At 39.8% G+C, this 26,871-nt stretch overlaps 1 protein-coding gene and 2 long non-coding RNA genes across 5 annotated transcripts in view; 1 reads left to right on the top strand and 2 right to left on the bottom strand.

Moving 5' to 3' along the window:
• Nucleotides 1-2,772: 2,772 nt before the first annotated feature.
• Nucleotides 2,773-5,850, bottom strand: LOC309666964. The gene is made up of 2 exons (XR_014267428.1): nucleotides 5,722-5,850; nucleotides 2,773-3,162 (listed from the first exon to the last, which is right to left on the bottom strand). It is a non-coding gene; the product is annotated as an uncharacterized lncRNA (long non-coding RNA).
• The window catches only part of RNF217 (ring finger protein 217), a 128,115-nt gene continuing 106,060 nt past the window's right edge, over nucleotides 4,817-26,871 (top strand). For all 3 annotated transcript variants that reach the window (XM_082474732.1, XM_082474731.1, XM_082474730.1), the window contains exon 1: nucleotides 4,817-5,919. In XM_082474732.1, the coding sequence (XP_082330858.1) occupies nucleotides 5,044-5,919 (876 nt within the window). In that variant the 5' untranslated portion in view covers nucleotides 4,817-5,043. The remainder of the gene's footprint in view (nucleotides 5,920-26,871) is intronic.
• Nucleotides 13,325-26,871, bottom strand: part of LOC309666981 — a 33,702-nt gene continuing 20,155 nt past the window's right edge. Inside the window, exon 2 of the long non-coding RNA XR_014267445.1 lies at nucleotides 13,325-21,526. This is a non-coding gene — a long non-coding RNA (uncharacterized lncRNA). The remainder of the gene's footprint in view (nucleotides 21,527-26,871) is intronic.

Below are 26,871 nucleotides of genomic sequence, written 5' to 3'. Positions count from 1 at the left end.
CTGTCAGGAGGAGGCTGTGACTTGACACCCCTTTCAGAAAGGGAAGCTGGGAAACAGAGAGAATAGAATGCATCTCTCTCTTTATGTCACTCTGTATCTTGGGAAGAGGAGACCAGGGATTTCTAGATGCAGAGCCAGGGTTGACATCTTTCTGGTAAACCAAAGCCACCATAGTAGAAACTCTGAGTTGCCTTTAAACTCCAAGGTGACTTTTTCTGTGAGGAGGGAACGGGCTTTTCTCAGGTCAAGAAGAGTCGATCTTGCACTATTAAGTGGATCTCTTCTTGTCTTAATTCAAAGAGCTTCCACAGTGAGGGTTGAAAGATGGGGTTTCCTTGGCACCGTATTCATTTGGAAATGAGTCTGGGGCACTCAAATAAGTGCACCTGTATTTAGGTGCACCTGTATTTAGGAAATGAGGAATTGGTATCATAGACTTAGAAGTATTACCTATGACTGAGGTTACCTCTGAGTATTTTTAGAGCATTACTGTCACTAGAAGAGGTAATGAGGAAATTTTTTAAAAAGATGAGGAAGGAAAGCTGTTAGAACCATAACCTCAGGAATAGAGAACCATAACATGCAATGCTAAATTATATATATCCAAAGGGAATCGACAGTTAATATTTGATTTTTCCCTTTTTATCTAAAAGAATGTGCTCATTAATTTAAAAGTAAGATGTTATTTACAGCATTTTTAATTTTTAAAAATCTCCTTAGAATGATTAGGGATGTAGACTCTCTCATACCCTCACTGTTAATGGGGTTATAAATTGGTGCTAAATTTCTCTGATATGTGTGCCAAAACCTCAAAATTACATCTACTCTTTTGAGCAGCTATTTAATTTTTAGGACTTTATGCTATGGTATATTAGGAATGTACACAAAGGTTATAATACATATTCATATATATTAAATGTTATATTGTATGTTTTCTTAAAATCATAAATAATCTACTTTTTTAAAATAAAATGGAATTAGTTAAATAAATTGTGATGCATCTATATAGTAAAATTCTATATTGTCACAAATCATGATGATATACAGATGTCTTAATAGTGTGAAAATGGTCAGGATATATTACTAATTTTAAAAATGTAGGAAAAGGAGCATATATCATTTGACATTTTTTTATACACACAGATGTAAACACTAGAATGAAGTTTATCACTATGTTAAAGTAGTTTAAGTGGTTATTTTGGGTAGTGGATAATAAAGTTCTTCCCTTCCTTTCTTCCTTCCCTCCTTTCCTCCTTCCCTCTCTCCTTCTCTCCTTCCTTTTTTTTCCCCCCTTCCTCCCTTCCATTTGTCTTCTTTTTCCTTCCTCATCTTCCTTTTTATTCTTGGTTTCCTCTGTTTTCCAAGCATTTGGGCTTTAATTTTATAATTTGAAGGAATGTACTGTTTCATTTTATTTTTAACTTTATCTCATTTGGATTTTCCTTAGGAAATTTGGGTGGAAAAATAAAGCGAAACAATTGTGTTGTACTAATGCCCCTTTTCCTTGATGATTCCAGGTTCTCTCCCTCCATGGGTGAAGAGGAGAGACAATAGGAGAGTGAGGACCAACATTCCACTGTGTCTTTCAGAAGCAGACCTAGAAATTCGTTCCACTGTGTTCATTCCTCTTCAGGAAATGAATTAAAAAAAAAAAAAAAAATATATATATATATATATATATACACACATATATATTTGATAGTTGAAGGACTGATGGAAAAACAAGTCAGGTATTTGCTGTATAATTATTTCATGGTGTTTAAACATTATGTATTTTTTCTCCACAACAGTTATGAAGAAATCCGCTTTACCTTTAGTATGTAAAATTAAAATGATTCACAGCTTTTCTGATTTTTCATAACACTTTTTAATAAATTAATAAATCTAGGGTCTTTAATTATTGGACTAAAGTCTGAATAAAAATTTTCCAGGGAAGCAAAAACAAGTCATGCTTAAAAGCCAGGATAGGAAAGTTGGTAATAGAAAAAATAACGTTCAGTAATGACCAAAAGTAATTGACTATGTCAATTCTCAAACTTGACATTGTCTCCCAATATTCAAGTCTTGGTTTTAGGGAATGTGCACAGCCCATTGCAAATTACAAAACATTGAAAGTTGAAACTGGTAGCGACAGAATATTGGTGATAGAGTTTATACTGTACTAACAACTGTATACAGCCTGACATGGAGCAGTTGGTCTGAGTTTTGAGAATATTAAGCTTGTGTTAGATAAGTGAAATTTTTGCTACAGTAACTATATTTTCAATCAATTTTATTTTAATGAATCCTATCAGTACAACTATCATAGGTGCTTCATGTGTTTCATTTTAGGGGAAATTGATAGTAGGATCACCATATTAACTTTGCATTTTAAGTCCATGTTACTGGTGTCCCATGGGTCCCAGATTGAACACCAGGGGTGCTGGGCCCAGGATTGAGGCAAGTCTGAGTCTGTCTGGAGGCTGGAGATATGGCATGCCATGGTTCTATTTTCACAAACACCAGACAAATCCCATGGGGAGGAAGTCATGGTAAGGAGAAGGGCTGCAGAGCTACAGGGCAGCCTTCAAAAATCCCACCGGTGACTTGATTCAGTGTCAAGGAAAGCCACTTTCAGTGAACCAAATCTGAGGGATAAGGAACAAAATGGTGGGCACTGCAAGAACAAGTTCTTGGAACACCTACGACAAATATGTGTGGAGGAGGGAGTCCCAAAACTATGGGAAGACCTTGAGGGGTTTGATTCCTAGAGACACTGTGGAGATATACTTTTTTTTTTTTTTTTAATTTTATTTATTTATTTATTTATGGCTGTGTTGGGTCTTCGTTTCTGTGCGAGGGCTTTCTCTAGTTGCGGCAAGTGGGGGGTCACTCTTAATCGCGGTGCACAGGCCTCTCACTATCGCGGCCTCTCCCGTTGCGGAGCACAGGCTCCAGACGCGTAGACTCAGTAGCTGTGGCGCACGGGCCCAGTTGCTCCGCGGCATGTGGGATCTTCCCAGACCAGGACTTGAACCCGTGTCCCCTGCATTGGCAGGCGGATTCTCAACCACTGCGCCACCAGGGAAGCCCCGGAGATATACTTTTTTGTATCCATTATTGTTACTCTGGTCTTACTCTCAGACTGTTGTCACCCAGAAAACACGGATTACTTTTATATCCCTTTAGAAAGAATAGAAAAGTAGTTATAAGATGGCATACAAAAAAAGACACAAACATGTAGGCTTCTTGTCCCTGTGTTTAAAACAATGAACACTAGGATCGTTTGGAAGAAAAATAGCAGTTACTAGGAAATCAATTAGCCAAGATGAAAAAAAAAAATCCCTAAATAGCATTTAATCTTCCAAATAAGAATTCTTCATTCTTGGGTCAGACTGATAAATGAGGTGGGCATTTAGACTGATTGATTAGATTCATCCATTTGTGGTGCCACTGAACATCAGACATACACGATAGACATGTTCTTTGGTGTTACCCTCCTTTCTTAGTACTGCATAGCTAGTCACCTTTCTAGCATTTGTTATCTGATTTGGAAAATATTTTAGAACAACCCAATAACAACTTCGAGATAAAAAAATTCTACACACTTCACAGCTCCTTCCTATTACATGAATGTGTAAATTGAATTCCCTCTCAAGATGAAAAAAACAAAGGTTGGCTTCCCAAAAATGTTTTCATTGGCTTTAGGGAACTAACATGCACCAGTCTGGGTGACTAATACTTCCTGGAAAATAAAGATAGATCAACACATAATTAAGTTCTGGCTCAACTATAAGTGTTGTCTTGGAAACAGTTTTGGGGATAAATATGGTTGTGCTAATGAAACTTTTCATGATTTCCACCAACGATCCGGTTTATTAATTAGGCCAGACCATCTTACTACCTTAATGCTACCCATTTTGGAATATTCAAAGGGTTAAAAAAAAAAAAAAGTTCCTAAGAGGACACTGAAAAGGAGGAAAGGGGGATAAATCTTAAATTCGTTATTTACCAGCTCTCATAAGGATTCTAGTTAAAGGAGTAGGTTAAACGTGCTTTTCGGCACTTTTGTGGGTTTCAAACATCCTTCCTACCTCATTAAGCAGAGAGCAGAGAGTTGTACACACAGCATTTTGAACTAATAATTCCTAGCGTTAATTCTCTGAACTCCCTCTTTGGAGGATTTAAAATCGGACGAACGCAAGAGAAACAAGCGAAACCAAAATCCTAACTAGCCAGGGTTTTCTAGCTCTAGCTTTCAGTAAAGAGGAGTTTTGTAGGAAGTTCTGCTTAAAGCGTAGCCCGAAGGGCAGCCTGCCGGCTCTGGAGGGTTTGGTGGAGGCCGAGCGTGAACCCTGGGGGCGAGAGCGCATCCTGGTCTGAGATCACACCCACTCGGGGTGTGCGTGAGTGAGTGCGCGGTGCCCGCGCGCGTGTGTACGTGTGGGGAGGTGTGTGCCAAAGGGGTGGGGTGAGGGGCGGTGAGGAGGGCGCTAGGTGAAGCACGAGGAGCGGGAGCGGGAGGTGGCGCGCTCCGGCCTCTCCCCCAGGGGCCGCGGCGGCTGGCTCGCGCTCCGGCTGCCCCTCCTGGTGCGCGCCGCGGCGGCGCCACAGGCCCCTCGACCCTTTGACCACCGCCCTCCGGCCGCCCGGCCCCCAGCGGGGACCGGCGATGGCGCGGGACTGACGGCCTCCTCCCTCCGGACCCTTCTGTCCCTCCAGGGGCTCCCGGGGGCCGCGGCGCCGCCCCGACCTGCATGTGGGGCGGGCGCGCCGGCGGCCCGAGCGAGCGGCCCTCGGCGCCCCCGAGGCGGTGCCCGGCCGCGCGGGAGGACCAGGAGGAGGAGGAGGAGGAGCAGCGGGCCGGGCCGGGCTCCCCGCGCGCCGCCGCCCGGGAGCACGGGCTCCCCCGAGGGAGCTCGGGGCGTCCCAGCCCCGGAGGAGGGACCCGGAAGCAGAAGCGGAGCCGCGAGTCGAGCCGAGCCGCTGCCCCCGCTGCCCGCCGGCGCCGGGTGGGGGTCCCGGCGGCTGGATGGGCGGCGGCGGCTTCGGCCGCGGGCGGCGATGGGCGAGGAGCAGAGCACGGTGAGCGGCAGCGGCGGGCCCCTGGAGGCGAGGACCCCCCCTGGCGGCGCCACGGGCCACCCCGAGCCCCCGAGGCCGCCGGGGGACAGCACCGGGGCGCCCGGGCCGCGCGCCTCCTCCGCCGAGCCGAGCGGCGGCAGCTGCGGAAGCGATTCGGGCTGCGCGCACACGAGCCTCCCGGAGCCCGCGAGGAGCCGGGGGGCCCCGAGCTGGAAGAAGAACCAGGCACCGGCGCAGCCCGCAGGACTGGCCTACACCGGGCCCCTCAACCCCCAGGCTTTGCAACAGCAGCTGGCAAGGGAGGAGGAGGAAGCGGGGGACCGAAAGGAGAGAGGGGATGAACAGCAGGAGGCGCCCCCCGGCGAGCAGCCGGAGCCCCGGACCTGCGTCGGGGCCCCAGACGGACTGGTCCTGGACGTGCTGGGCCAGCGGCGCCCGCCCCCCGCCAAGAGACAAGTCTTCTGCTCTGTGTTCTGCGTGGAGAACGACCTTCCCGAGGCCCCCTCGGCGGAGCGGCTCTCGCTGCCCGCGTCGCCACCCCGGGCTCCGCCGGTGACCAACCCTCCCAGCACCCCCTCCTCCTTCCCCAGCCCCCGGCTGTCGCTCCCAGCGGACCCCCTGTCCCCCGACGGCGGCAGCATCGAGCTGGAGTTCTACCTGGCGCCCGAGCCGTTCTCCGTGCCCAGCCTGCTGGGAGCTCCACCCTACTCTGGCCTGGGTGGGGTCGGGGATCCCTATGCGCCCCTCATGGTGCTGATGTGCCGGGTGTGCCTGGAAGACAAGCCCATCAAGCCCTTGCCCTGCTGCAAGAAGGCCGTGTGCGAGGAGTGCCTCAAAGTCTACCTGAGCTCCCAGGTAACCTCAGCCCCTCTGTCCCTCCCCTGTCCTCCATTCAGCATTCCAAATCACTGGCCAGGAAGTCCAGCTCGCCAGCTCCCTGCTCACAGGAAGAGGTGATGAACACCCTTATGGAGGACCTCTATCAGTTTCTTACATCTCGGTTGTTGGTTTAAGTGTGTTTGTCTTCGCCGGTTAACTTGACTGGAATTTAACTCTGCTTGAGCTTCGAGCTTTGATTGGCAACCATAGAAGGAACAGGGTACAAGTGAATTGCCTTCTGCTATTTCTTTTATTAGATTGCAAGCAAGGAGCTTGCTCAAAGAGGAGGGCAATGAGAGTGCCTCAGAGGCCTGGTATCCCAGAAACTAACAAATAGTGGGTATAAAATAAATATGTATTGAGTTGGTGGAGAGAAGAGTTGGAATGAATGATACCGAATTTGAAATTTTGCTCCATTTAAATAATCCAGAAAAAGTGTTATTAATCTATTTATTCCTTGGCCCTGGTCCGCTTTTCAGTTTCTTTTTCCTTAGTAAAGTTGAAGTACTTTTTCTCACTGAAGTTTTATGCCAGCAGAGTGCTTTATTTCTCTGAGAGGGAACAAAACAGAAAGAGCAAAACAAAGCAAAGCGAGGCTAAGAGGCTTAACAAAACAAGTGCTGGTGAAACTTTCCTCCTCAGCTCCTTATTTGAAAACTTGTTTTTTTTCTTGGAAAGTTTAAGAGTGCAGTAGACTGGCTTTCCTTCCCTGGTGGTGAATGCGTCCTTCCAGCAGTTTTCAGTCTGTTATGTTTCTGCCAGTGTTTTGCACAATCCGGAATGCCCTTTGATCCCGTGTCTGATTGTCCTACGCCTATTCATCTTTCAAAACTCTGGCTGTTCAGGTGCCAACTTTTCCGTGAAGCCTTACCTCACCTCCAGGCCACTGCTTGTATACTTTCAAAGTACTTCTGCATGTCTTGCATGCACTGAAGTTGTTCCATATGTGTCTGTTTGTCTGGCTAGACTGTATGGACAGGGTTTTACAGCCCCTGTGTCTGGTAGTTTCATGTTGGTATCCTTTCCCGTAATAGTGTTTAATAACATTGGCTGAAGCGAACTGAAGAGGATTTCACACGGTGCAGTTCCTCTGTGTATTGTGGCTCATCCATGCTTGTGTCTAGACTGAAAGTGTGTAACGTGCCCAACGGCAAACGCAAAGGGGAATTTAGACAGAATGGAATGCTACACAAACAGTGACTTGGCCAAGATGGCTGAGATTATCCAAACGCCTGTGAGAGACTGTGATGTCTCTTTCATGCTTTATCGGCAGACAGATACTTGAAAAAGGAGGAAAGCCTGCTGTTCATTGTGTCGGTTTCTATGACATCACTGTCAAACAGCCCAACAGATATCGGTGCCATCCATGTGCAAAGCCCTGTGGTGGGATTCAGACATTCCCAAGGTATGGGCCCTGCTCCAAGGAAGTCCCCTTGTGTGTATACAAGATGTGTACACAAGAACAAGGTAGCATATAATAAGATGTAAACACAGTAACAATATCATGTAGCACTTACTCTTAAGGGCTGGGAGTTCAAGAGAGGTGGTCATTATAGGTTGGGGTACTCTGCAGTTTGATTCCCTTAAGGTGGGTCCTTTCCCCAAAGCAAAAATTTTTTTGCCTCCATAAGTTAGTTTTAGGAAGTCAGTGTTTTGATCTCCAGTGGAGACAGAGAAGGAATGGGGGTGGGGAGTGGGAGGGTGGCAAGGTGAGTGAAGAATCATTGCCGTGCACAACTGTGAAAAGCTCCTCTGAAGTAACATAGTATCTGAAGGTTATCGGCAGTATTTAGGATTGTATGTATGTTCCTGACCTTCTTCTAAAGTATTTGACAGAACTTTTAATAAAGAAAAAATATACTTTATTTGAAATAATAAACAACAACAAAAAGATGAATCATGCAGGCCAGGCATGCTTCCACTTCAGGGCTTTGTGTGTGTTGTTCCTTGTGCCTGGACTATCCCCCTGGAGTCCCCACCCCCACCCCCCATTCCCTTGCTTACTCCTTCCCCTTCTCCCTTTCAGGTCTGTATTCAGATGTCGCCTGTGTGACCTTCACTGACCACCTTTTTGGTGGTCACCCAAAGTTGAGCCTCACCCAACACTCTAGATCTCCTTTCCAGCTATTTATTTTCTCCATAGTGATAAAAATACTCTGTCTTGTACTTATGCAGTTGATTTCCATGAAGACAGGAGTTTTCACATGATTTGTTCCCTACTGTGGCTTTGGCACCTAGAATGTTGTCTGACACATAACAGATGCTCAACTAATTAGTTATTGCGTTTATGAAGAGCTGAGCGACAAAGAGATGATGAAACTGCCCCCAGAAACCACGGCTAGAAGGAGGTGATCTGCTTGAGCACTGAATTCTACTCTGAGATTCTTGATGTTTAAGACAAAAGACAAAGACTTAAAGTAGACAAAAATAATAGGTTTGCTAAGTTTGTTATTAAACTTAAAATTAAAGAGTTTTAAAACAAACTTTTAGCTTATACAAAAATGGCATTTCTTTCACTTGCATAAAACTAGGCCTGTGGTTATAATTCTGATCTGTGTTAATGATAAGGTCCCTTCTACTTAAAGAGGCTGTGTTTCCACATCACTTAACCTCTCTGTGTCTTAATTTCCTCATCAATGAAATGGGATTGCAGACCATGATCTGTAATGACACACCAATTCTAAAGCAAAACAAAATCAAACTGCAGAGTTGTTTTGTTGCATTACTGAACCAGGTCAAAGGGCATGGAGAGTGCCCTCTTTCTCATTTTATAAGGCTTCTTGGTTTTGACAGAAGTAAATCTGTCAAGCTTGAACATGCAAGACTCTTTAAGACCTTTTAAAGTAAAATGATATATTTGAAATAAAAAGTTATTAGTGACTTTTTTCATCATCTTTTGGATCTGTGCCAAATAGTATATTATTTAACATCATTTAAGAAAACAAAGCAGAGTCCCTATTAAGCATTTTATGCAAACATTAAAAATGCATACTAAATGTGAGTTGGAATATTGCCTGGTTAAATTAATATTCTTCTAAAAGGAGATGCTGAGTTCTTTGAAAGAAGGTACAAAGTTGGAAGACAGGAATGCAGGTTTTTAGATGATAAATCTTATTTCCATTAGTGCCGTGGACTGAATATGTGGCAAAGGCTGATAGATAGGTGTCTTCATTATTTCAGTGCAGACATAAGGTGGTGACTTAAATACCTCCATACTGTGGTTTAAAAATAATAGTTTTAGTTTTTCAAAACATAATTCTTCTTCAGTTATCACTGTGACTGGGGCTGTTGGAGAATCCTTCTTAGTGGAATGACTTTACTGGCCGATAGGTACCATCCAGTTTCCAGTTGCCATGGTGAAGGATTGAACTGATACATTATAATCTTTGGCACTTACATAGGGGAGTTACTTAAAGGCTCTAGAGTACCATGATGGAGATAGTGGGAGTTTAACTGGTTTGTGTTGCCTGGGTACATAAATGGTACATACATTTTAGAAGTACGTTTCCTAGTAACCTAAGTGTGCATGTATGACCATGGCTTAGAGCACACAATCCCAGGGATGTCTGCAGTCTCCTGCAGGTCGCTGGGCCATTCTGAGTACTGACCTCAGCTGGTTTGGCCTTTACCACATTTTCTAGGAGGAAAGATTGTTGCTTTCCTTGTTTCATAGAATGATATTGCGCTCATTTCAAAAATCCTCCACAGGTATCTTTCTTTTATGATTTTGGTTTGAGACAGTAAAATATGATGTGAAATATTAATATTTAGTACTTTACATAAAGAAAGAAGAGAATTGGGCATGCTAAGGGCTTTCTAAAGGTAACAGCTGTTGCAGCTTTCATCACTCTGCTTCAAAGTGCTCACGATTGGCAGATGCATATGACTTGGAATGTATACACCTGTCAAATGAGTATTAATAGAGACAAGCAACACATTTCTTCTGCAGTTTGTGAACAAAACAGCTGCTAGATGGTAATGTCCTAGAATGACTGTCTACCATAGTCACCCTCGAATCAGTGACCTAGGGATGAAAGCTTCTGTATCCTATTATTAAACTCTGAGTCATCCAGACTTTTATGGGTAAAAGTGTAACCTACTTTTTCCCTTTAAACCTTAAAACAACCTGGATATTTTTAGAATCTGTCCCGTTCAATATGGAGTTTGCATGCAGCCGTCTTCACACAGGTAATTTACAGATCCTATCATGCCAGGTGTGATTTTGGTAGTCTTAAAAATGTGAAGAATAAAAGAGACTGAACTCTGTTAAATCACTCTGAGAATTTGAAAAGTGAGAATTCAGGCATATGTAAGCTTATTTTTTTGTGTACAGAATGAGTGTGTGTGTGTGTGTGTGTGTGTGTGTGTGTGTGTGTGTACTGGGGGGCTGTGGTAACATTTGCTTTTATACCTTCCTGACTCATGCACTTACTTATTTTCCTCTTCTGACTCTTTACTGATATCTCTTTTAATAATTTCTTCATTTCTCTTTAATAATTTCTTTTTTCTCTTACTTTTCGAAATTTGATTTTAAGTAGTACTTGATTTCTGCGGAGGAATCAATCCCCTATCAAGGGTTCATCTCTGGGCCAGCAGGACCTGGTCCAGGCACTGCCTGGGTGTCTTCCTTCCCGTCGCTTCCAGCATCTGGAGATGACGACACCACGTGGAGATACCCTGCATTGTGCTCCACTGCCTACAAGATCTCAAATAACATGACTAGTACTACTTACCTCGGGCGTCAACTGAAACCTTTACAGTAGTGATTTTTTTTTTTCTCCTAGAGTAGATAGAGCTCAGCTTTTACACTTGAAGGCTCTTCCTTACTCCTCATGTGAGAGACGGCAAAAGGAGAACATTAGGACTTCAGCTCCCAGCTTTTCGTTAAGAGTTTGTGATGGGGATGTAGACAGATACTTGAGTCATAATTTCTTCTAATTAACTTTTTCATTTGTTAATGTACCATTTACGCATTTAACAAACATTTATTGAGTACCTGTGTGTCAAGGACCATGAGATAATCTATAAATGTATTAAATGCCCCCAAGGAGCCATCTTAGAGACTAGTTGGCAGTGTTTCTTCCAAGCTTTGTCTTCCAAGCATAAATAAGCTTTCCTTTAAGATCTCAGACAGCTGTGGGTCTCCCCTCTTCTGCTGCCTTTCTGGGAGGATTTTCTTAAGCCGATTCTGGAATACCAGTTAACCTTTTAGTAAGCATATTACTATTCCTCCTATTATGTTTATTTCAAAGTAATAAATCCACTCATTACTTTTTTCTTAATAAACATTTCTCAGAGTTCTTTGTAATTGTGATAAATAGAAATTAGTTAATACTTTGCTTCTTTCAAAATATTTATTACCTTTGCTTAAAAGAAAACATAATTTTGCTAAGTTTGTTTTGGATCATTCTTGACAATGTGGCAAATCTTTAAAGTTATGATACTTTCAAAGAATTGGGTTTTTTTGTTCAAATTCACTGTGTCAGAAGTGTTTTATGTGATAAACGAAATGAACCTTCCCAAATCAAGTTCTGTCTTAAAACAAAAATTCAGTGTCTGCAGGACAATTAATTCCTAGAATAATATTCTCTTTCAATGTTATCAGTACTGTTTGCCCTATCAAATTTGGGTAATTACACTTGAGTTTCCACAAATAATAACAACCATTAATTGAGCATCTATATTCCAAGCATTTTTACACATGTTTTATTATTTAATTTTAATTCCCTTACTATATTAAATACTTATTACATATGAGACACTGTTGGAGGTGTTGGGGATAGAGAGAACAGTAACAGATAAAGCCCCATATTTCATGGAGTTTATATACTAGGCTGGGGAGAGATTGATAATAAAATAAGTAAATTATTTAGTATATTAGGAGATAATAAGGGCTATAGAGAAAGAAAAACAAGGGAAGGGTGATAAGAAATATTGGGGAGGAGGTTTTTCTTTATATATTTATAGTGTTTTTAGGAGTTGTCAGGGAGGGTTTATTTTACAAGGTGACTTTTGAGCAGAGATCTTTCTGACGGCCGTGAGAGAGCAAACCATGAGGATATCTAAGGGAACAGCAAGTATAAAGTTCCAGAGACAGGAGCATACTTGGGGGGGGGCGGTTCCAGGAATGGCAAAAAGATCCATGCGGCTGAAGCATAGGGAATGAGGTGGTGAGCGATAAGAAGAAACCAGCAGGAAGAGTGGGGAAAGCTGATCGGAAAGGGCTTTAAGGCCATAGAGAATTTGTGTTTCCTCTGAATCAGATTGGAAGCTGTAAGATGGTTTTGAGCTAATCAGATATGACTTTACCTTTATGAGAAAGTACTCTGGCTCTCTGTGGAGAATATACTATGCGAGTCAAGAATGGATGTTAAAAGACCAGTTAGAAGACTATGGCAGTAAGCCAGAGGAGAGGTGTGACAGTTCAGACTAGGGTGATAGAGGTGAATATGGTTTGCACTGGTGGAATTTTGAATATATTGTGACAATAGAGCTGACAGAATGTGCTGATGATTGGGTGTGGGATGAGAGAAAAAAAGAGTCCAGGATGATTCAGGTTTTGAGCCCAAGCAATTAGAAGAATGGGTTTGTCATTTAATAAGGTGAGGAATACTGTAGGAGGACTAATTTTAAGGAGAATCAGGAGTTCATGCTAAGTTTGAAAAGGTATTTAGACATTCATAAAAGGATGTTGAATAGGCAGTTGGTGTGTGGCATTCAGCAGAGCAATCTTAAGAAGATGTAAATTTGAACATTTTTGACATATAGATGATATTTAAAGCCATGAGACCAGATGAGGTCACCTGGGGTGTGATAGTTGATAGGCAAGGATTGAGGACTGAGTCTGGGCATACCAGTGTTTGCAGATATAGAGTCTGGGACGTATGAAAGAACCAGCAAAAAGTCTGAAAGGGAGAGGGCCAGATAGGCAAGAAGAAAACCAAGGCAGAGTGGTTACCCAAAGGCCAAACAAAGGTGATGTTTTAAAAAGGAAAGAGTCATCATTTTTGTCTAATGCTTCCGATAGTTTCAGCAGGATAAAGATTAAAATTGACCATTGGATTTCCCAACAAGGAGATTATTTGTAAGTGTGAACAGTGCTGTTTTCATTGGCACTGGTGGGGGTGGCTTTCTGATTAGAATGGGTTCAAGAAGACAGGAACAGTTCAGTTTCTGTACTGTAGGTAGTAGAATGTTATGTGAGGAAACTCAAGGTTAGAGAGATTAAATAACTCGCCCTAAATCACACAGCTAGGAAATGGCAAAGGTGAGATTTCAATTCAGGTCCATTTGGCTCTAAAACCCAAGGTCTTTTTACAGTCTTTGCATTTATTATCTTATTTATAGGTTAAATATATATTTATTTCATTTTTCTTTTAAGTTTATATCTGTATTGTACAAAATCACAAGTCTTCCAGTCCAAGAAGAAACTTAATTACATGTTTTGAGGAAGTGGAAGTCTCTTGCCCAGATTTAGATCCAGAGAAAGATTTCTACCAAAGTCAGCCTCATCTTCATGTACGAAAATCAAGAGGAGTTTAGCTTAGAGGAGCTATGATTTGACTTACTATTAAGTTTTAATGGCAGCACACTCTCCTGTTTTCTTCCTAATTCTCTTGGCCATTCCTTTTTGTTTCCGTTTGAGCTTTTTCTTATGTTACCATCGCTTAATGTTGGTGTCTACATGGTCCTATATTAAACCCTCTCTCTCCTCTCCTCACACTGTGTACTAGTCGTGGGGCCATGTTGTCCACTCCCATGGTTTTAGGTAACACCTATATGCTCTTGACTTCCAAATCTTTGTCTCTAGCCCGGATGACTCTTCTCACCTGCAGTACCAGGTAGCTGTTTGTCTCCTCGACATTGCCACCTGCATGTACTACCCACAGCCACCTTAAACCTCTCAGGATGAAATCTCCCTTTCCTTCTCTTCCTTCCCACACCCCTAAAGCTTTGCCCTTCCTTTGGGCTTCCGTGTTTCCATCAGTTATACCCAGGCCAGAAACTTGGGCATTGTCCCTGAATTCTTCCTCTCCCTCACCCCCCAGATCTAATTAATCACCAAGTTCTTTCAGTTCTACCTCCTGAAATTATTTTTATATTTTCTCTACTCTACTTTTCTTCATTTCTACTGGCATTTGCTCAGGCTCCACCATTTCTCTTCCGGATTCCAACCACAGCTTCCTGCTTGGTCCTAGTGCTCCAATCTTGACCATTTCCAATCTGTCCTTCACACTACAGTCAGCATTGTCTTATAAACTGCACGACTGGTCTTAGCATTCCCCTTCTTTGCCTTTCAGTCTGCCTGTTGCTTGTAGAATAGAATCTAAACATGATTTACATGTGCCTGAGTGATCTAACTCCTGTTTACCACTCTTAACTTTGTTTCTCATCAAGTACCCCCCTAAGCCTATAGCCATATTAAACTTCTTTTTGTTCCTTGAGCACTCTATGACACTCTTAATTATGATCCTTTAGTTTAGTGACATTAGGTTCTGTCTTGGGGGGGGAGGTCTACTTTTTTTCCCACACTCCCCCAACTCTGTTTGACTCTTTCACACTGATTCATTCTTCTATCTTAGCTTAGACATTTCTTCCTTTGAGAATTCTTCTTGCCCCCCTATATCTGGATTAAGCATCCTTCCTATATTCTGTGACAACTCTTTGACTCACTATAAGATTCTTCTCATTTCACTATATTTAAATCATCTGTTTCCTGCTCTATGCTCCCATTAGACTGTAGAGCTTGATGCATGCAGAAACCTTATTCATTTTTTTTGATTGATTTCTTAGCTCTTGGTTGGCATATTGTACACATGAAATGAGTATTTGTGTAGTGGACTTATGTAGTTCGTCTATAAATAATTAATAAATCAGAGGCTAGTTGTCAATATACAGAGTATGAGAATAGATAGCCAAGATGGTATTTAAGATGAAAATCTCAACATTTCATTATCTTGCTTAAACACCTACAAGACCTTCCCATTTCTGTACAGAAAGATTCCAGTTCATAACACTGTTGATGAGGTTTGGCCTCTGCTCTCTTCAGTCTCTTCTCTGTCCCTCCAGCTCTACATCAGACGTGTGTCAGGCGTGTAGCCTTCCCTCTGTTAATTTTCCTCTTCTTCAGATGTCAGCCATCCTTGGGTCTCCAGACTGAATCAGTCCTGCCGTTTATGCTTTTAGAGTCCTTTTTACTCTGCAGCCATTGTATCTTTATCCCCTTTTGTAATTATATGTTTGTGTGATTATTTGATGTTTGATTAATTATCTCCCCTTCCCCACTATTATTTGAGCTGCTTTTATAACTAGCATTTAGCATGGAGCCCAGAATAGAATAGGTGCTCAATAAGTATTTGTTAAAAGACTGAGTGAATGATTGATAGTAAATTATAGTAAGTTTAGGTTGGTAGGAAAAATAAGGTAAGATTTTGAACCTGAATTTTTGATATCTTATTTCACAATAGATTTAAAATTTTAATGCAACAGAATGCTATGGCCTGAGTCTTTATCCTGGCATCCCACCTATCACTTAGATGCTTCTTTAATTATAAAACCTTTTCTGGTTACTATGTCTTCTGCTTAACAAATTCCTCCGGAACCTGGGGACTTAAGACAACCATTTTTTTTTTTTTTTTTTTTTTTGATCATGGCATGTGGGTCAGGAATTTGGGAAGGGCTCAGCTGGTCAGTTCACACTTGGGGCTTCTCATGCAGTTGTAGTCAGATGTCAGCTTGCTCACTTGGCTGTCAGCTGATGCTGGCTGGCCTTTGTCAGGATGCTCAGCTGCGGCTGTGTACAGAAGTGCCTACAGGTGGCCTTGACAGCAAGATAGTCTCAGGGAAGTGGGCTTCTTACATGGAGGCTGGCTTCCCCTGGGGCAAGAGTCTCAAGTAAGCCATGTGGAAGCTGCATGATCTTTTCTGTCTTAACTTTGGAAGTCACTCAGCATCACCAGGGCAAAGGAGGTGCTTTCATAGGCTGCCTAGATTCAAGGGGAAGAGACTTAGACCCCAGCTTTTTTTGTGAACATGTAAAAGAATTTGGGGCCATATTTGTAATCCACCACACTACTTCAGACAAAAATCAGGAATGTTGTGAATTTAGGTAGTAAAGGTTTTGAGCCTGAATTTTAATTTTTTTTTTTTTAATTTCATGTCTTTTCAATCATTTAATTACATATTTCCTATTCATATCATTATATTGATTTTATACTTTGGTGTTGTGGGTCTTTTTGGGCTTTATCCTTGAATAATTTAACAGTAAAGCTTCATTTAGTTTTAAGTAAAGCTTACATAAAAGTTGTTCCCTTTTAAAATTAAATATTTTAGATAATTCCATTGTAACTGAAATATCTTGAGATCAGGGTCAGCTTCTAATTATTAACACCACTTAAAATTATTCTACGTAATGTAATTTCCATTATATCAAAACTTTAGCTTCATTAGAGGTTAAAATATTATTTGAAAAGATTGAATACCTTGCTGAATAAAGAGAGTTGGTGTAACAGATAGTTTTTGTAGTCCAGGGATATTCTATACAGAAATTATATTATATTTAACGATACCTAAGCATTAACCACCCTAGTTAACCTTTGTTAAATTGACCCACTGTTGGTTTTTTATTGTTTATGATATTCCAATTTGGCTGATTTTATCATTTGATTAACGTCCTCTCAAATAGGTAAGCCTTACGTTTCCAGAACCAAACATGTTGTGCTCAGAAATCTCTTCCTGGTTGAGGATATGTGCACCCTGAAACAAAGGAGGTGTATTGCTTTTATGATGGGCCTTTTTCTTTTCCCCCAGCTGACGTAACTAAATTCTGCGCTTATGCATTCATCTGAATGACTGATCCCTTTTTAAATCTTCCTAAGCTGTTTGTCTCAATGATATTCTCTACTGTAAGATTCAGAGGCTAATTATAGGCTACCTAGCAAATTACTTCCCTTTTTGTTGTGTTGATTCTTGCCTTATTGCCTCACTTGATTATTGGACATATTCAGTGTTCCTGAATCTCCAAGATGTAAGAGGCAAGTTAAATCACCGCAGCTTTTTCCTCTGGTTGCTTAACAATTTAAAACAGCAGGTAAAATAAGACAATTGGTCATAGTATTTCACTAGTGTTTTGTTTCCTTTGATAATGCCATTTTTCCTAATGTTTACAGTTTAGTTTATTATTAGTTTATGTCTAAGTAGAGCTGTTGGGTCAAATCAGAAATGACTTTGATATGGCTAGATCTTAGTGTACCATGTTTGTATGAGCATATGACCTCGGCAGGGAAAGTGAGTTTCTTTCATTAGTTCTATAGAGAGTAGGGGGGGTTTATTCTTCTGCTAGAGATGCCCTTGGTGGGAAATGATAGGTGCAATCCCAAGAGTTCTAATTTAATCCTACTTTTAACTAGTCTTACTATTAACTTTAGTGTTTTTTTCTTATATTACCATTTTTCCTCCTCAAGGTTGTTTGTTTGTGAAAGAAACATTTTGAAAATAATAGGCTCCTAAAAATAAAAGAAATATTCTGTGTTCAGTGTGCTGGTGCTTTATGTTAAAACTGTGTGTGTGTGTGTGTGTGTGTGTGTGTGTGTGTGTGTGTGAACGTCTCAAGTTTATTTGTGTGTTACAAGAAGATTATTTGCTGATCTTGATTTGTAAAAATCTAAGTATAGTCATTCAGGTAAATTCATGTATTCCAGGTTTAGTTTGAATCAACCTAAAATAGATGTCCCTTGAGCTTACTTTTTTCTGTTGTTAGTTTTTAATATGTCACTTTGTGAGTCACTGAGGGCTTCACCTTTAGGATAAAGGGAGAGTTTAGAGGAATGCTTGAAAAGAAAACATTTGAAACAATAGTAATTCTTTTCCCAAGAGTTTGCTTCTTTTTTTTTTTTTTCAGTTTTTAGGATTTCTGAAAAATACTGTTTGTCCAGATATGCTTTTCTCTTTAAAAATCACTACAAACTTATAAAATTTGGAAATAGAATTTTCAATCTTGCTTGAAAATTACCCAAATGAATTGCTTCAGAGAGTTTTGACCCACTTGTTTAAAAAATAGCACTTTGTGATTAGCTGCAAGAATAGCTGATTGACATTAGGGAAGATGTACATCTACTAGCTGAATTTCATCAGCAATCTTTGACTACTTGATAGATGAGGTGTAAAAATAAGTATAATGACTTAGTAAGCCCAGGCAACAGGTTTTTTTTTTTTTTTTTGCCTTTCTGTGTCTGTGTGTGGTGCTTTTTCAAGCAGTATATCAAAATAAATTGAACATAAACCTTAGAGACCCAGTGTCACTAAATGCTGAACAAAGATTTTTAAAAATAAGAAAGCTGGTTCTAACACACTGCTTTCGCAATTATTATTAATTCTATTAGTGATGATAAAATGTTTTGTATCATTAATTAATACAATAAAATTAAGATTCAGATGTTAAAAAAATCACTGGAACTTTTGGATTCTTTTGGCTTGTTATAATCTAGATGGATTGGACAAAACCTTGTTGGTTTGCTCAGGGTGCTAATGAGGTCAAGGTAAAGCAGGCCATCTCATCACAGGCTGGTTAAGGACGCTGATCTGGGACCATAACCCTACCCTTAACCCTGCACAGTCAGATATAAAGTGTCTGCTTCTGATCATAAGACTGTAGCTGAGACAAGATGGAAGAATTACTATTAATCATTTCATCACCACTTCTGGAAAAACACACGACAAAAAAAGTTCTACTAGATAATTGGTGAGTTGCAGAGACCTTTACGTAGACAAATCTTTTCAAGTGGACAAGACTTTCCTTTCTTTCACTGTAGTCACACTGTAGAAGATCTGTTCTCTAGCACTCAGTAGGTTAAGGGAATCAAAGGGGAGGCGGAACTAGAGCATTCTTATTCTCTTAAAAACATTTACTGAGCACAAAATATTTGTTTAGAGCTATGCTGATCACTATGAGAAGAGACAGGGTAGTCTATGATCCATCCTCAGCGAGTTTAGAAATTCAATAGGTGAAAAGTAAACTGTCCAGCAAATATTAGGGCAAGTTTATAATTACATTGTGTGATGCTGATTGTTGACTTAAGTGGTTCTAGGAAGAGAAAGCTGTGTTTATCGGGGTAGAAAAAGTTGGAACTTGGCTAGTATCTAAAAAGTGGTGGTTGTTGCACAGGGAGAGTAGAAGGGAGTTAGGGGTGGGGCGTGTCTCCAAGTGAGGTGGGGTGAGCAAGCACACGTACACACTCAAAATTACATTTGTGGAAATAAAGAGGGAGGGCGTGCAAGTCACCACGGCTAGAGAGAGGGATTGGGAAGGACAGTATGGCAAATACAGGTAGAGAGGTGAGAGCTGAATGGTGAGCCGGAGTCTGGAACAGAGGCTTCAGTACAGAGCAGAGCACCACAGGCAGCTGGACGGAGCATCCCTCTGCAAACAGACCCACGGGCGTGCTGTGTCTCAAGAACAGGGAACAGAGGGAGCCTGGTCAGAGATGGCTCATCGAGGGAGATGTGGGTCAGATCACGTACAGCTGTGATGCCCCTCTGTGGAAGTGGTGCTTTATTCCAACTGTAATAAGAAGTCATTGGAAAGTTTAGTAGAGCTGTCAAATGATAATTAATGCTCCGAAAAGAGTCTGGCTTCAGTGTGGAGAATAAACTGTGTTTGGGGGGTGAGGTGGCAGGAAGAGAAGCAGGGAAATGGGTTAAGAGGCGTCTGCAGCAGTCCAGGCCAGAGATGACAGTGGTCTGCACTAGTGTGGAAATGGTTCTGTCTCCTGTCCTAGCACTTATTGGGCTTTTGGTTTTAAAAGGTGCAGAGAGTGCCTTGCCTTTGGTCTAGTAGAATGTCCTGCCAGTCCTTGCAGCCTTTAATGTTCAGAGGTCCACGTTGTATAACTCTGGACCAGCTGCCGTCTTTATCTTTCAAGCAGTGTATGATCAACCTCTGTTCAGCTTGATTGCCTCTTGCATTTTGCCTGTCTGCAATGGGTTTGTTTGTTTGGTTTTAATTGTTTGGTTCCAGAGACACCATGTAGAAAATCACTGACCGAAAAATATGAAAACATCTTTTGAATAGGTGTCCATAGTTGTTATTTTAATGATTGTCAGAATCAATTTATCAAAGAAGTTGAGCTATTTTCTGCTACCTACTTTTTTGCAATTTGCCGTTCTTAGTCTTTCCTCATTTTATGCTCACCAGTTTGCTTACGTCATTACTTAAAACAAATAGGAACTCCCACCATCCCTTTCCCACAGATGGCGAAGGTCTCACTGGTCCACCAGTAAGTTCTGAGAGGAAGTTAGGATTATTTCATAACTCTATTTAGTTCTTGTCCTTATGGTTTTGCATTGTTTTGAATGACTGTCCTTTGCTTCCTCAATTAATTCTTATTTTATTACACTCATCTCTTACTCCTAATTCTTGTTTTTGTAACAGTATTCTCCTTGGGTGTCAGTTCCACTTCCTCTACCTTTAATGGGAAAGGCCCTGGGGTCATTGCTTAACTGTACAATGGCTGTTTTATTTTGATTGTGGTTGTCCTTTTCTTTGTTTTTAGTAAGGGTACACTGATAAAGTAATTACTTAAACAAAGATTTGCTTTGTTGATTTTATGCTGAGTAACTGAGTTCCCCCTCTCTCCTATATGAACCTTCATTTGTTTATTTCAGAGTCCTGAAGTGTTTCCTCTAATTACATTCTATTATTCATCATAGAACCAGTAATATTTCAGTTGGAGGTAGTAAAATATCGATTTTTTAAATTATTTATGAGAAAACCTCAAGTATTTATTTTTAAAATAGATTTGTTCCATGTGTGGGTTGTGTAAATTTTAGACGAATATAAACCTTATGCATTTGTATCATGACAGGTTTTTCAGTTGTCTTGCCATGTAACACCTCTGGATAAAAGTGATTTAAAGACCAGTAGTGTTTACTAAATTTAAAATATTTTCAAATTAGGTAGTGTGAGCAATCACAGATATCGGGTAGCATCTAGGAGTACTTTGTTTATAAAACAATTTGAGAAAAATTTAAGTAGTTAGAAAAGTTGGACTTTATAGTTTATGTTTAGAACATCCATTAAGTTTGTAATACTTCAATTGTTTGCAAAGAATTTAGCTCTTTTTTTTCCTCTGTATTAATCTTCTTGTCAAGAACAACTCATTTCAATGTCAATTCATTATTTTTCCTCTATAAATATGAATGGGATTTAATTTTGTATCCCAACACTTTAACATTTTTTCTTGGAAGTACCTATTTTATTTTATTTTTTTAAACAATTAATTTATGTTTTTAAAAATTTTATTTATTTATTTTTGGCTGCATTGGGTCTTTGTTGCTGCACGCAGGCTTTCTCTAGTTGTGAAGAGCGGGACCTACTCTTTGTTGCGGTGCGAGGGCTTCTCACTGCGGTGGCTTCTCTTGTTGTGGAGCACGGGCTCTAGGCATGCGGGCTTCAGTAGTTGTGGCACGTGGGCTTAGTTGCTCTGTGGCATGTGGGATCTTCCCCGGGCCAGAGATCGAACCTGTGTCCCCTGCATTGGCAGGCGGGTTCTTAACCACTGCACCACCAGGGAGGTCCCAGAAGTACCTATTTTATTAAAAAATAAAAGCTAGTTCATGAGGTGATATAAGATATTTTTTCAGTGTTTATCTCACTTTATAGATACTTTAATATTTTCTAAAGCAAAAAATGTGGTTGATATTTCAAAAATTCCATAGTCAAAACCCTATCCCCATCCACCAAAATATATATATACATATTCTTGCATTGCATTTTGTATAAATAACACATTTCACATAATAATTTATAACCATTGCCATCTTGTAGACTATTTATCATTAATAATCTATTTATATATGATGCGATGGTAGATTCTACCTGAAAACAAAAAATTGTTTTACCTACATACCTACTCTCTCAAGACTTGAAAAATTTCTATATGGTATGCTAACGCTTGTTTACCAGGTCACCTTGGGTATACCATTGATAAATTTGTAAAGAAAAAAATGTCAAAAGTTGATGACTTTATAGTATGTGAAAGTTATTTACTCAGTTTCTGGTGAGAAGAATGAAAATGGGTTTGTATTACTCAAATGTTTTCTTTGAATAAGATTGAAGAACTGTAAAGGGAGTCATTCATCCTTCCTTGGCTTGCAGGTTTGTTGTCTGGTGAGAAAAGGGAAGAAACAGATGTAACGTCAGAGTGGAAGGGCCACTTTAGAGAGTACTTTGTTTTAAAGGAAAAGAAAAGCTTTCTATGTATTTTCTGTTCAACATCACTTCAGCATCCCCTTTTCCAAATAGGGGTTCTTACCTTGGTAGTCATGATAGTTCATGTATTGTCTTCAGAAGGGTTATAAATGCCCTGAGATCCTATGCAAAATCCATTTTCTCTTGTGGTTAGGTTAATAACATTTACTGGTTTTTAGACCATTACCCAAAAAAGGTTAGAGCTACTAACTTTGAAAGATTTTCATGTCTTGGGAGCTAAAGACAAATTCTGGTGTTCGTATTTATGATAACCAAGATATGGGCTAGATATGAATATGTGGAATATTCAGTCTATTTAGTGTACAGAGGAAGGCACAGTAAGTAGAAGATTGAGGTAGTGGATGGAATATGAGCAGGACAAGTGTAAATTTAGAGCCTGACTGGTGGTTTAGTGGATTTATGTCCTAACCTCTCACTACTGGAAGGAACCTTAGAGGTCATCTAATTCGAGGTAGATATCTATGTGTCAAAGCTACCTTCTTTTCAGTCATACACTTATGTGAACAGAGATGACCAGTAAAAAATACTAATACTCATACGGGTCATTCTGTGTCTTCGTCTATGGTAGCCCTCACTTTTGTGGGGGGGGGGTGCACATAATAGTGACCTTTCACCCCTAGTAAACTGATTAATTAATTAATTAATCTCCTGCAGTGCTTTGTGGACCTGTTTCAAATGTAGTGCTTCTTACTGGACCAGTAAAAAGGAAGTCTGGAGTTAGAACATTTGAGTTTCAGTCTTTGCTATATTATAAGCCTATGACTATTGGAAAAGTTAATTAATGGGTTGATGTATGTGAAACCTTTACACATTGTAAAATGTTTATATTATGAAGCTCATATGAGCTTGATAAATAAAGGCAGACTGGGAGAATACAAAAATAAGAGTAAGAAAAAGGAGATTGTAGTCCCATTTACATCATTTACATTAATTTTTAAAATCCTAACTAAATGCTAGCAAATAAAATCCAGCAAATGCATTTTGAAAAACCACAATTACATCATGATCAAAGGCAATTTATCTCAGGAATGCAAAATGCTTTATTTAACATAGAGAGATCTATTTCATTTTATTTATCACATTAATAGATTGAAAGAGAGAAACTATACAATAATTTCAATAGGTGAGGAAAATACATTCATTAAAATTAAAAGTAAGAAGTTTTCATCTAAGTGAAAAATCTCTGAGGGAAGAAAATGATACTATAAATTAGGGTTAAAGTCAATTCACATCCTGCAAGTACATTTTCTAAAATACACAAGTCATAAAGAATTACTATCCGTTATACAGAAAAACTCTTAGAATTCAATAAGAAAAAGACTAGTTACTCATTGGAAAATGCAAAGTTTAATGACATAAATGGCCAGTAAATGTATACAAAAAAGTTCATACTCATTATTAAGATACATTACAATTTATACTAATGAGGAAAACACAAATTAGCAACAACAAAACAAGATAACAAACCAAGTGATGCAAACCAAGTGCTGGTTAGGATATGGGGCAAAGGGACGTTTAGACACTGCTTGTTCCCCAAAAAACTCTTGCACATATGTGAGAGTTATGTACAAGGTATGTATTGCAACATTATTTATAATAGTTGAAAAATTGGAAACAAATTTCTATCATTAGGAAATGGATGAGTGAATTCTAGTATATTCATAAGTACACTATTCAACTGCACTTAAACTTAATCAACTAAATCTCTCTATATGTATTAACATAAATATAGATACTGAAAATGCAATATTAAGTAAAAACCAACCAAATTTCAGAATTCAAGCAGTTTCAATGCAATGAAATTTTAAAAAACATGTAAAGTCATGATATGTTGTTCAAAGATATGTTTTTAGTGTAGTATTAAAAAATAAACGTAAGCCAGATTTATAAGAGTGCATAATTCTGCAGCAGGAGAGAAGAATCGTAAGTACTTTTTATCTGTAATGTTCTATCTTTTTATATAAAAAATAGGAAGCAGAATGATAAAATGTGAGCATTTGTTAATAATGGGTGTTGTGAAAACATGTATGTTACATTAATCTACTTTTTAAAATTTGTTTGATTTTTGGAAAATAAATATTTTTTATTTTTTAAGTTCATTTTAAGCACTCAGGGATATGAATACTATAATTTCCAAGATTTCTTCTAGCTCTAATATTCTGTAATCATTGTCCTCTTATGGCATCCCTGGTGACAGGTAATATAGGTTTATTTTGTAAGTAAACTAGCACTTTTTTTTTTTATTGTGATAATTTGTTTTTTAACATCTTTATTGGAGTATAATTGCTTTACATTGTTGTGTTAGTTACTGCTGTATAACAAAGTGAATCAGCTATACGCATACATATATCCCCATATCCCCTCCCTCTTGCATCTCCCTCTCACCCTCCCTATCCCACCCCTCTAGGTGGTCACAAAGCACCCTGCTGATCTCCCTGTGCAATGCAGCTGCTTCCCACTAGCTATCTATTTTACATTTGGTAGTGTATATATGTCCATGCCACTCTCTCACTTCGTCTCAGCTTACCCTTCCCCCCCCCCCCCCCCCCGTGTCCTCAAGTCCATTCTCTACGTCTGAGTCTTTATCCCTGTCCTGCCCCTAGGTTCATCAGAACCATTTATTTTTCTTTTTTTTAATTTAATTTTATTTTTTTTAAATTTATTTTTGGCTGTGTTGGGTCTTCGTTTCTGTGCGAGGGCTTTCTTTAGTTGTGGCAAGTGGGGGCCACTCTTCATCGCGGCGCGCGGGCCTCTCACTATCGCGGCCTCTCTTGTTGCGGAGCACAAGCTACAGACGCACAGGCTCAGTTGTGGCTCACGGGCCTAGTTGCTCCGCGGCATGTGGGATCTTCCCAGACCAGGGCTCGAACCCATGTCCCCTGCATTAGCAGGCAGATTCTCAACCACTGCGCCACCAGGGAAGCCCCCATTTATTTTTCTTTATAGTCCATATATGTGTGTTAGCATAAGGTATTTGTTTTTCTCTTTCTGACTTACTTCACTCTGTATGACAGTCTCTAGGTCCATCCACCTTATGACAAATAACTCAATTTTGTTTCCGTTTATGGCTGAGTAATATTCCATTGTATATATATGCCACATCTTCTTTATCCATTCATCTGTTGATGGACACTTAGGTTGCTTCCATGTCCTGGCTATTGTAAATAGTGCTGCAGTGAATATTGTGATATATGGCTCTTTTTGAATTATGGTTTTCTCAGGGTATATGTCCAGTACGGGGATTGCTGGGTCATATGGTAGTTCTGTTTTTAGTTTTTTAAGGAACCTCCATACTGTTCTCCATAGTGGCTGTATCAATTTACATTCCCACCAACAGTGCAAGAGGGTTCCCTTTTCTCTACACCCTCCCCAGCATTTATTGTTTGTAGATTTTTTGATGATGGCCATTCTGATGGTGTGAGGTGATACATCATTGTAGTTTTGATTGGCATTTCTCTAATGATTAGTGATGTTGAGCATCCTTTCATGTGTTTGTTGGCAATCTGTATATCTTCTTTGGAGAAACGTCTATTTAGATCTTCTGCCCATTTTTGGATTGGGTTGTTTTTTGTTTTGATATTGAGCTGCATGAGCTGCTTATATATTTTGGAGATTAATCCTTTGTCAGTTGCTTCGTTTGCAAATATTTTCTCCCATTCTGAGGGTTGTCTTTTCGTCTTGTTTATGGTTTCCTTTGCTGTGCAAAAGCTCTTAAGTTTCATTAGGTCCCATTTGTTTATTTTTGTTTTTATTTCCATTTCTCTAGGGGGTGGGTCAAAAAGGATCTTGCTGTGATTTATGTCAAAGAGTGTTCTTCCTATGTTTTCCTCTAAGAGTTTTATAGTGTCTGGACTTACATTTAGTTCTTTAATCCATTTTGAGTTTATTTTTGTGTATGGTGTTAGGGAGTGTTCTAATTTCATTCTTTTACATGTAGCTGTCCAGTTTTCCCAGCACCACTTATTGAAGAGGCTGTCTATTCTCCATTGTATATTCTTGCCTCCTTTATCAAAGATAAGGTGACCATATGTGCATGGGTTTATCTCTGGGCTTTCTGTCCTGTTCCATTGATCTATATTTCTGTTTTTGTGCCAGTACCATATTGTCTTGATTACTGTAGCTTTGTAGTATAGTCTGAAGTCATGGAGCCTGATTCCTCCAGCTCCATTTTTCTTTCTCAAGGTTTCTTTGGCTCTTCGGAGTCTTTTGTGTTTCCATACAAATTGTGAAATTTTTTGTTCTAGTTCTGTGAAAAATGCCATTGGTAGTTTGATAGGGAGTGCACTGAAGCTGTAGCTTGCTTTGGGTAGTATAGTCATTTTTGCAATGTTGATTCTTCCAAATGAAGAGCCTGGTATATCGCTCCATCTGTTTGTATTATCTTTAATTTCTTTCATCAGTGTCTTATAGATTTCTGCATACAGGTCTTTTGTCTCCTTAGGTAGGTTTATTCCTAGACATTTTATTCTTTTTGTTGCAATGGTAAATGGGAGAGTTTCATTAATTTCTCTTTCAGATTTTTCATCATTAGTGTATAGGACTGCAAAAGATTTCTGTGCATTAATTTTGTACCCTGCAACTTTACCAAATTCATTGATTAGCTCTAGTAGTTTTCTGGTAGCATCTTTAGGATTCTCTATGTATAGTATCATGTCATCTGC

The sequence above is a fragment of the Balaenoptera physalus genome (assembly GCF_965194825.1).
Source record: "Balaenoptera physalus genome assembly, chromosome: 9".
NCBI lineage: Eukaryota > Metazoa > Chordata > Mammalia > Artiodactyla > Balaenopteridae > Balaenoptera > Balaenoptera physalus.
Note: the sequence above shows the minus strand (reverse complement) of the source record. Positions and strands in the feature narration are given on the sequence as shown.